At 36.6% G+C, this 12,216-nt stretch overlaps 1 protein-coding gene across 1 annotated transcript in view; it reads right to left on the bottom strand.

The window, feature by feature from the left end:
• The window catches only part of LOC124798507 (fatty acid synthase-like), a 379,784-nt gene that overhangs the window by 167,150 nt on the left and 200,418 nt on the right, over positions 1-12,216 (bottom strand). Inside the window, exons 17-18 of the mRNA XM_047261946.1 lie at positions 8,356-8,607; positions 1,043-1,207 (exon numbers count right to left, since the gene is read on the bottom strand). Of these exons, the coding sequence (XP_047117902.1) occupies positions 1,043-1,207; positions 8,356-8,607 (417 nt within the window). The remainder of the gene's footprint in view (positions 1-1,042; positions 1,208-8,355; positions 8,608-12,216) is intronic.

Here is a 12,216-nt window from a genome sequence, read left to right as displayed (position 1 = left end):
TGCCTTCACTCACAAATATTCAAGTTTAGTTATATTACACATTGCATTTTGTCCTTAATGGTTCAGTGCTACATGTAATTTAGTTCTCATGTCAATTCTCTTGCCTTGATAGAGGTGAGGAGGTAGAAAAGTGTGTTATATTTTCTAAAAATGGTAACAGCTGCACCTCATGATGATATATTCATTCAGGTAACACATGTTTATATATCACACAGGACAATTTCCAGAGATGATAAGGATTAATCACATGCGAACCTTACTATCTATGGACATAGTTAAACTATATGTCTGCATATGTCCTGTAGTTGTATTATTATCATATTGCTACAAGGTACGACAGAGGAATACATCATTATAATTAAAATTACCAAAATTATTATGCCTGGCAAAATCTTTGTGCCGATTTGGACTATTTTATGATGACATAGTTCTGTTTCTTCCAACAGGTATAGATTCCTGCACTTGGGATGAATATGTAGTAGTATCAGTTTGTTTTGTATGAGCTTAACACTTAACTGTTGAGCATGAGATATGCAATGGCTGATTGTTCAAAGCATTCACATGCTCTTGGAACTAGATATTGAATCTTGATTATTAAACTTTAGTGAATTAAAGAAGTTTCATGCATTACAATTTTTACTGTTTTTGAAGTGTTACAGCATGAAGTTTACTTTAGGGGTCATTTTGAATCTCTTCCATTTGGCTGTACCATGTCCTGCACCATATTTGTGCAAAATATCCTGCCTTCTTCATTGAAAGTAGACTGCGATATAGGGAATCCATCTTCTGAAAGCTACATATTTGTTACATTCAAATGCTATGAGTTATAGTTGTAGACATCACAAAAAAACATTTATTTCACTTAATTTTTTAGAGTGGATACAGTAGTTTTTACTCTCTCAGACAAAGTTTGTCTCTTCATTTGCCTGAAATTTTAGACCCAAGTTTCTAAGTCTGAATAAATTTCACTTCGCTATATTTTATTTTTATCTACAAGTCTGTCCCCTCTCCTATCAACAGCAATATGGCAACATAATCTTACCTTCCAAATTCTGTGGCAGTTTTGATGGATTTAAAACTAGCCTTCTAATTGATGAAACATAATGAAGATCCTGGCTGGATTCTGCATTATGTAACATTACTAACTGCAACAAATTTTCTGCAAGTATTGTCCATTTTCCACAAGTCTTTACAGTAGCAATGCATCCTGTAACAAATTTACAGCTAAAACCTCATATTTAGAGATTTCAGATACATAGTAGTATTACATAGATAATCTGCCTACTTGTTTGAGTAATCACTTGTAAATTGCACTTTACTAGTACATAAATCATTTGTAATACAACAGTTATGGTACAGTACAAGACAATAATATTGATTAATGTTGTGCTATGGTATGATTGATCAAAAGACAACATAATTACAAAACCAAAAAAATTATAAAACACTATATTTATAAACAATACACTGTAAAATTACACCTACAGTTCTATATTCACATGTTTTTTACTCATCACACAGTCATTTCATTTTTACAGTTGATAAATATATATTTTATACAGTTCTGCTCATAACTTCTGTTTATTGTTAATTTACTTAGAGTTTAAATTTTTATCTTCACATTGTAAGGAACTCCATTATACTGTAGAAGCATTTTTGTTGCAAGTATTTTTTTACTGCTCTATATATTGTAATATATCACTTTCTGACTTCATAATTTGTGTTAAATTATTGTAAACATTTCACCCTTTTCCCACAAATCCATTTGGTTTAACACTGTGGTGTCTGCTGAATGTGTAGATGTTGTCTTTCCCTCATATTGCAGGTATGAGCATTTTCTCATATTGCAGGTATGAGCATTTTCATTTTTAAAAACAAAACCCATCTAACCTTTTCCTAATGAATAACATTAATTTCAGAATATATAAATAAGGCACTAGAGGGTTAAATAAAGGTTTATCAAGAGATTTTTAACATTACAAATTCCATGTCTCTTGTAGATCTATCCTCTAAAATCACCCATGTTTTTTGGTATACAGGACACAAATAAAGTGCACATAGAAATCTGTGTCCAAATCCATCAACCACTGAGGCTACAGAGCATTGCATTCATAGGAGACAAGGCCTGTCTACACAGTAGCTAGCTCCACCTTCTCCACTGGTTATCGTGGCAACCAGTTGTGATCACTGAATAGCAAACAACATTGCAAGACATTTTGCCAAAGGTCCATCAGCATACAAAGTTATATTTACTGTGAAGGGGTGGCCTCTGCCAAGCACCAGGGTCTCTAACTTTGGCACTCTGTAGCATCATTGGATAATGTTTCCAAACAAAGGTTCCTACATTCGATTTTTTCCTCAAGACACCCTCTACAACACCTCAAAGTTGGTCGCAATATTTCTAGGACACTCTGAATAGTACAATGAAACTGCTGAATTTGACACACTGAAAAAGAATTAACCTGAACTTCTTGAATGAATAGAAGTGGATCTAACTCTGGAGAAAGCTTTAATCTGAACCAGGTGCAGCAGAACATAGACCCCCATAATCAGAAATTTTGGTCTTAGTGATGTGAGCATACATGACTTTATCTATTTATTTATTGGTTAGAGGGAGGGGGGGGGGGGGAGGACTGCTGAATGTATGAATAATCAAACAACCAAACAACAGAAACTCTGATATGAATATCAAAAGAGTAGGAAAAGACAGGCAACTTGATGTGTCTTCTTTACAGCAAGTAGCAATCTGTCTTTTCCTACATTGGTTGTATGAATAAGCAATTTATAAACTATACTGGGCTTTTGCTTCAAAAATTGCTGCATTATTTTAAGATGAGTTGTAAATTCAGAAATTTCCACAAGAACCAGGCATATGGGCAAAATTATGTCTTTCAATGAGAGAATGTACAGCTTAGCACTTTCTCTAAGGTAATAAATCTTTTATATGTAGCATATAAACCAATACAAAAATTTCAATAGACAGAAAACCCTCCCAAAGATATCAAGGAATGATATTTTAACTGGGCAGATGGTGTACAAATCTAAACATTGCAGTGAAATAACTGGCAGAAAACATTCAATATGGAGTCCCATATGCAATTTGAAGCCTACCAAGAAACTTTTCAAAATGTTCTGCGAGCTGAATTTTGAACATTCATGGAACGGAGATGACATTAAAGACATCTAACTGCAGCATTTCACCTTTTTGAATGTGAGTGATATTTTTCCACATTGGCTGTATTTATTTAGACTTATTCTTCATTATGCAATGGAGACAATTAAGTAACAAAGAAGAGGCCTAAACAAACACAGACAAAGTGGGAAAATGCTGCATTCACTCAGTAAATTCATAGCTGTGGTGCCCACAATGAAGAAGATTTCAGTTTCTATCATCAAACAGACTTTCAGTTTCTATCATATCATCAAAAATTCTGGTCTTAACTGCCGAAGTTTGAAGTCATGTGTGTGTGAAGTGTGCCTGCTTATGTGAATGAAGGATGTGTGTTTCTCTGTCATTTTCTGATGACGGCTGTGGCCAAAAGGTTATGTGTAGGTGTCTTTTAATTGTACCTCTCTGGAGCACAATGTACCATCTTCATTGTAGATAGCAATAGATCTTTTCCTACAGTGTTGATACCCCAACATGAAGTTTCCATTGTTTGATACCACCAATAATATTATATCTGGCAGTCACTTAACAAAATAACAGAATTCAGATTTCTGTTCTCAAGTTTCAATATAACTGGTAATAAAAATATCAGTGCCATGACCAAAACCCAATTATATGTGTAGAATCATAGAGAAAGTCACAAAGAGTATGGCACAGGAAAAAACAAGAATAAAGGGCTACAATATAATGGCGGTCATGACCTCATTATACAGAAGTGGGCCACAGACTCATGGAAATACAAATTTCAATAGTGCACTCCAGTAAACAAATCTTCTTCAAACAAATGTGTTCTATAGAAAATAAGATGAGGAACAAAGACATGCATAAACAGTTAACAATGTAATGGGAAATATAAATAAATTCATGGATCATGTGAGTGATTATTGAATTGATATGCTGTAACTGTTTCCCAATGAAAGCATGGAAATATCAGCTAACAGTCAGGTGAGAATGTGAGGTCATCAATGTGATCTCCAGGAGATGATTATTATCATTATCACAGTTATTATTATTATTATTATTATTATTAGTAGTAGTAGTAGTAGCAGAAATGTACTGGTATTAGTACTGTTCAATATGTCTGTGAGTTGCAGAATTCTTACTTTCTTGCCAGAAGCATCAAATGATGTTGAAAACCATCTTTAAAATTTCCACAAGTAAAACACATATTCTCAGAAAGAACATCACACAAATAACAATTACATCATTTCTGTTCTGCGTTACGCATAAAATTTGCCCAAACAAGCAATAATTTGAGACATCTGAGCATGGACAATGTTAATGCAAGAATTGTTTAAGACAGATCTTGTATATTAAATAAAGTTTCAGATTATTTAGAATAGTGTGACTCACTGTTTTCCAACTATTCACAAATTTAGCATCTACTTCTGCTAATTCTTTTTGCTACATAATACAAAGTGTATCAAGAAGAATCACCTGATATAAAAAAGTCATAACTATTATGTTATTTGAGATACATGAGATATGTACATGAAAAGCATACTCTAGGAAAGAGCAAACTCTTGGTTTTATATGGTTCCCGCTAGCAAGCAGCATTGTGTACCCACTTCAGTTCTAGTAAGAATGGCATCATGACAACAGAAAGCATTTTGTGTTCTATGTTTTGTGCAGTACAGGTCAGTAATAACTGTTCAATGTGGCTTTCAAACTAGGTATGGTGTGGATCCTCATACAGCACAGAGCACCAGATGATGGCATGAACAATTCTGAGAAACAGATTGTTTGTGTAAAGGCAAATTGCTGGACCACACCCAAGTATCTGATACAGATACTGAATGCATCTGCCATAGTTTCACAAAGAGTCCACAGAAATCCTTTTGCCCTGCAGCTTGACAGCTCAACATGCCCCTGATGCCCACCTGCCGTGTGTTGTACCAACATTTACACATGAAACCATACAAAATTCAGCTACTGCAAGCTCTTCATGATGGTGACAAACAAAAACATGTGTATTTCTGTAATTTTGTTCTTGGAAAGATGGAGGATGACAGTTTTCTTCCACACTTAGTGTTTAGTGATGAGGCAACATTCCATTTAGATGGTAAGGTGAACCATCATAATGTGAGAATATGGGGCACAGAACAACCACATGAGGTTGTACAACATGAGAGGGACTCTCCAAAATTTAATGTGTTTTGTGCAGTTTCATGGGAAAAGATGTATGGTCCATTTTTCCTTGCAAGAACTCTGTTAGAGGAAGAGCACATGTCTTGATATGCTGGAGAACTTTCTTTCTCCACAGTTGAAGACTGATTCGAATGCCTTCATTTACCAACAGGGTGGGGCATTGCCACACTGGCATCTGAAAGTGTGGGAATTTTTAAATCAAAGGTTACTGAATGATCGATTGGTCACATTGAACCAAATGATTCAGTCTTACATTACTGGCCTCCAAGGTCACTGGACCTGACTGTATGTGATTATTTCTTGTGGGGGTTTATGAAGGACTCTGTTTATGTGTCTCCATTACCATCAACAATGAATGAACTGAGACATCACATAACAGCAGCCGTGGAAGCTGTAAATCAAGACATGCTCGCTGCAGTGTAGGAACAATTTGAATACTGCATTGACATATGCTGTGTATCTCCATGAGGATTGAAAATGTATGAAAAAACTATTTGAGTTTCCTGTTTCTCAAAAAATGAAGCTCATTGTCTACGTTTATTAGTTTCAGAAATAGAGACACGCCAGATTGGATGATTATTTTTAATACATCCTGTATATGCAGCTGAATACAATTTTTATGAAACTCAAGACAATGCAGTTCAAAACTTAAAAGGCTCTGGAGCTGTCCATCATCAAAATTTTAATAACCTGGAAAATGCACTGCATTTCTCTCAACTATGTCAATGCAGCTCCCCATTCATTCCTGAATGAAATTTTCCAGCCAGTTACAGGTAACTGAATAATAAGAATTTTGTGCAGATGTATTGTTAGCTGGAACAGGTTTTACACCTGTGTGTCTGCATTCATAAATGTAACACTACAAATGAAAACAGGGTCAACTATCCACAATGAAACCTTACTCCAGCTACAGAAGTAAACAAAGTATGCAGTCATAAAAAAGAATATCTCTCTTGCGAATTAGAGGTAATAGGTAATGAAAGTTTTAAAAACAAATTGGAGTCACTTTTGCTTAACAATTCTGCCTAATGCACAGATGAATTTCTGAACAGGTAGTATTTGTATGAGGTTGGGTTACATTTATCAAGTTTTGTTGTAAATGAAAATTTAAAAAATCTAGTTATACAAATCACCAGCATGTAGCCATGTGTTTACAGAGTTAATTTGTCTTATTTGCAAATGTATGGAAACATTCCACAGAATATGTAAAAAACTAAAATCATTATCCAGCTAAAGTAAACTCCCACAGGTAGTGCTGTGCAAGATAAGGTATCAGAACATACTTAACAAACTAATAACAAAACTTAGCCAGAAAATGAAATTAATTTCCACTGTTATTCTCACCATAATCTGATACTGAGATTATTTCTTAGAAACAAGTAAAATAGGGACAATATATATAACCAAGAAAATGTAATATAATTTTAATCTACTGCCTGTGGCAAACGTTTTCATATTATTCTCTTAAGATGGTGCTATAATTACTTACTATTTATGTTATTGAATAAAATCATGTCTGAATGTTAACATTATTAAGCTCATATTGATAAATTATCTCTGTTTTAATGAGTTGTAGATTTTTATGCTCTTGTATTGGGTTGGTGCATAAGTTAACAGCTTTTTTCCATATGTTAAATAACCATAACAGATACACATAACAGAGACTTTAGTCATCGTAACATATTTTCCTTCACTATTTACAACAGTCTGCCAATGCTGGGGTAACTTTTGATTCTGCAACCATAGAAATCACCTGGTTTTGAGAAAATAACTCATTGAGCCTTGTTCGGAATGCATTTTCATCTGGAAAGGAATTTCCTTCAATATTGCTCACTAGAGAGTGAAAAAGCTGAAAAGCTGAAGGTGCAGTTGGGCATCATTGGAGAGTCACTTCATGCAGTCTTCCTGGTCATTGTTCTTGGATTCTGTCTGCAAGACATCTCTGTTGTTAGCGTAAATGCTGGTTACTCCCAGGGAAGCAATCCGTAGTACACTACTAGATGCATAACATTATCTTTTGTGGATGCACATAGGTATTTGTATGGGCAATTGTTGCTTTATTTTGATTCAGCCATTCCTTCCTTTCCCTTAATTTAGCATAAAGACACCATGCCCCATTACCAGTAATGACACAGGATAGGAAAGGTTGGTATTATCCATGAGCCAACTGATGACAAGCTAGGAGAGATGCATATATGGCCATCCACTGATTTTCAAGATTTTGGCTTAGAACATGCAGTACCCATACACCTGCTTTTTCAACCTTCCCCATTGAATGCAAATGTCGCATGCTGGTGGCATGAACACAGTTCATCACATTTGTCAGTTCTCAAGTGCAGTGACATGGATCATTGTGGATTAATGCGTCAAAATGATCTTCATTTAATCCCAAAGGTCTTCAAGAATGTGGAGAGTCACTAACATCAAAACTATCCTTCTTAAAATGAGACAACAATTTTGTTGCTGTGCTTTGTCCAGTTGCTTTATCCCCATACATGGCGCAAATATTTCTGGCTGCCTCTGCTGCTGTTACCCATCTACTGAACTCAAACATAAGAATATGTCAGCAATGTTCCAAATTCTCCACTTGGCACTCCATTTTCTATTATCCACAGCTCCACTAAATATCTCCAAATCACAAAATGACAATATGTAAACTCAAATGCAAACAGTGAACTACAAACAAAAAATGTCAATTGATTAACGAATAGCAACCAGAATACCAAATGCAAAACAAAAACTGCACTAATTTATGCACCAACCTAATACAATGAACTCAAGGAATTTGTCATAGGAATAGCCTATATGAAATTCTGTTCGTTTCTGGTATGTATCATTTTGGTTTCAAATGTAAATAACTTAGAAATAACTACCATTCAAGAAATATTTCAGAAAGCTAAAAGAAATGTATGTACAAATATTAATTGGGTTTCAATAATTGCACACATGTTTCTCAAACTGTGCAAGGATTTTTGTTCTTACTTATACCAACATGTAATATTCTTCATTAACTATGAACATGGCTGGACATTATTTACCTGTATCATTTACCACCACAGAGTTTATAGCTCGGAATTTACCACTATACTGATGGTCACGGTGTTTAAATTCAGTGTAAATATCATCTTCAGTCAGTTTAGTACCAGTATTGGCTATTCTGGGCAAGGAACTGAACTGTTTATCAATGTCCTCAGGTAAAATAATTTGGCCTGTTACAATTAGCTGTCCATTCTCAATAAATTCAAACTTCCCACTTCCTTTTTTAATTAGAAGCATCAACTTCAAAGTCCCTGTAAACAAATTTATACAATAAAAATTACATGCTTTAAATGAGAATTAAGACAAAGGAATAACATGTATAACACAAATACAGACAAACATCAAACAGTGGAAAGTGCAAGATGCAAGAACAACAATATTATGAAAAGGATAGATTGACACTCATGACATAGAGGAGATGTTGAGTTACACACAGGCACAATGAAAAGAGTGTTATATATTTAATCTTTTGGCCAAATGGCCTTCTTCTGAAATAGAAAACACACAGACATTCACACAAGCACACCTCACACTTCACCAATGTCTCTGCCCACTGAGGTCAGATTGTGGAATGCAAGTGTGGCTGATAGAAGCACCAATTTGGCATGAATGGTGAGCATAAGGAAGAAGCATGGGGTGAGCAGGGGGAGGAATAACTGTTTAGGTATGGGTAAAGGTACAGTGCTGCAGAGAAGAGGAAAAAGGACTGTGAGCGAGGTGGCAGAATAGAAGGCTGTGTAGTGCTACAATGGGAGCAGAGAGGCGGATAGTTAGGTGGAGCTCGTGGACTAGCAAAGGCTGAGGCCAGGAGAGTTATGGGAATGTGGGATATGCTGCAAGGAGCATTCACACCTGCACAATTCAGAGAAGCTAGTGTTGGTGAGATGGATCCAGATGGCCTAGTTTTGTGAAGCAGTCATTGAAATGAAGCACATTGTGCCTTGCAGTATATTTAGCAACTCGGTGGTCCAGCTGCCTCTTGGACACAGCTGTCAATGGCCATTTACATGGACAGATAACTTGTTAGTTGTCATGTCTGAACAGAAAGCAGCATAGTGGTTACAGCTTAGCTTGTAGATCACATTAGTTCTTTCATAGGTATCCCTGCCTTTGATAGGATAGGAGATGCCTGTGACTGGACTGGAGCAGATGGTGGTGGGTGGTTGTATGGGACAAGTCTTGCATCTAGGTTTTACTGCAGCCACACCACGTTGCTGCTCCCACGAGGCATAGTTTTTGTCTGCAGTCCAGTCACAGTGGCTGGAGACAGTGGTCATGTGTGTGAATTGTTTTCATGTGAAAATGGTTGTGTTTTCTATTTTGGAAGAAGACCTCTTGGCCAAAAGAGTAAAAGCATAGCAGTATTCCCACTGTGCCTGTTGGCAATTCAATGTTATACAATACAGACAAAGCAATATGTGACAGACTGGCACACAAACAAAACAATGGATATCAGACAAGACTCAAATTTTCATACACACAAATGCACACATGTGCACATCTGCATCAGTTCTGATGTTTTGCTACCATGAAACCACCTAACAAGATAACCTTCTTGACATCTCAGTTATCATTGTCACCATCTTATCTTCCATCTTGCACCTTATGTCCTCTAGTGCAACTAGTAGTGCCAATACGAGGATGCGAATAAGGTTTGCTTTAAATGCGTGCTGTAATGATCATGAGTATTAGGTATCTTTCAGATTGGACATTGTGAGTTTAGTCAGTCAAGAATACATTTAAGATGACAAAGACACATTTATCAACACCTCACTGAGTTTGAGTGAGGTTGTGTAATAGAGCTACAAGAAGATGGATGTTCCTTTTGCGATATTGCAGAAAGACTTGGCACAAATATAGCCACTGTGCCAGATGGTTGGCAGCAGTGGTCATGAGAATGTTGGGTCACAAGAAGACCAGGCTCCAGACAACCACATGTCACTGCTCACAGGGAAGACCTTCGAGTTTGGTGTAAGGCTCTGGTACATCGTATTGCATCTGCTGCAGCTATTTGAGCAGCAGTTGGCACCACAGTGACACAACAAGCTGTTACAAATTGATTACTTCAAGGACAGCTCTGAACCAGATGCACTGTAGTGTACTTGCCACTGATACAAACCACTGTCATCTGCAACTTGAGTGGTGTCAAGTGAGAGCTCATTGAAGGGCAGGGTGCAGATCCGCTGTGTTTTCTGATGAAAGATGGTGCCTTGATGCCAGTAATGGTTGTGTATGTTTAGAAGGAAGCACTTATACCTGGAGTTACGGTCTGGTGTGCAATTTCGCATGACAGCAGGAGCACTCTTGTGGTTATCCCACACACCCTGATACCAAATGTGTATGTCAATCTGCAGATTTGATCTGTTGTGCTGCCATTCATAAACAGCATTCCAGGGCATGTTTTCCAATAGGATGACTCACCCATATACCACTGTTACAACTTACCATGATCTATTAAATGTCAACATGTTGCCTTGGCCTGCTTAATTATCTGATCTGTCCCCAATCAACACATATGAGACATCATTGGAAGACAGCTCCAGGGTCATCCACAAGCAGCAAGCAACATTAACCATCTCTGTATTGATTGACCAAGTGCAACAGATGTGGAACTCCATCCCACAAACTGACATCTGGCGGCACCTGTACAATACAATGCATGCATGTTTGCATGCTTGTGTTCAATATTCTGGCAGTTAGACCTGTTATTAATGAACCAGCATTTCACATTTGCAATGGCTTATCTCATACTTACATTACCTGTGATCTTGCAGTGTTAATCACTTATATACATTATCTATACAACTGTATTCCCAAATTTCATTACTTTACATGTGGTTCTTTAGGCCACTTTGGACTTTATCCAGTTTTTGTTTGTCAACAACACTTTGGCTATTGCAGTGAAGCTCTCATGGCTTTGTGGTAGTTTCAAGTACAGCTGTTAAACCATGGTTAATCTTTCCTATGCCTTACTACTTTGCTTGACACTTCCTGGTCTAAGGTTTAATATAGGATACTTTTGAAGTTTGACAACTCAGGATTTTCAATTTCAGAGATGAATGTTTAATGTTAGCTACTCAGGTAATCTGAAATCCATTTTCTATTGCATTTACTGAGCAGAAATATGATCCTCCCTTTCTTTCTTCCCAGTCCTGCTGACACCCATCAGTGACGATAAAAACCTTATGGTCACTTAAACTCTGCTCATTTCCCTGATTAATGGCTCAAGAGAATTCTCAGATAAGGTATTTAACTTGGTTAGGAAATTTACATGCAGCCTTGTGCAAGTTGTCACTGAACCATTCTGCCATTAATGTTCATGCCACATGGAGTCTATATTAGCACACAGCTATCATGTTTGTTCCATCTAAAACACTTATCTTCACCCAAATTATTTCACATTTAGAGTCTGTAATAACCTTACTAAATATTACTGCTATGAAAATGCCTCCACTATTCATGTCCAACCTATGTTTTTGCTATAAACTGCAATCATAATTTAGAATTTCATTGCTATTAATAATTAGTTTAGCCAGCTTTCTGTCCTTTGCACTATGTGGACATTATAACCATTTATAAGGGGGACTAGTTCTGGTACCGTTCCATGCATTACCTAATAATGCATTCACATTCTCTTTCTCCAGTCTGGTATGACAAATATTTATCTCTTTTGTTATGAGACTGCTATTCTTCTCTTTCTGAAATCAGAACATTTACCAGGTCTTTCCCCCCTATCCTAAAAAACCTACTTATGGAATCCACATGTACTGTGCTACACTAGTAGACAATTCCTGTGTGTAGTGCACCCATATCCTATTAAGTGGGGTGTTACAATCCCCCAACTGATAAGAGAGGTAGAG

This window comes from Schistocerca piceifrons, chromosome 5, assembly GCF_021461385.2.
Source record: "Schistocerca piceifrons isolate TAMUIC-IGC-003096 chromosome 5, iqSchPice1.1, whole genome shotgun sequence".
Taxonomy (NCBI): Eukaryota; Metazoa; Arthropoda; class Insecta; order Orthoptera; family Acrididae; genus Schistocerca; species Schistocerca piceifrons.
This window is presented reverse-complemented; position numbering and strand designations above follow the sequence as displayed.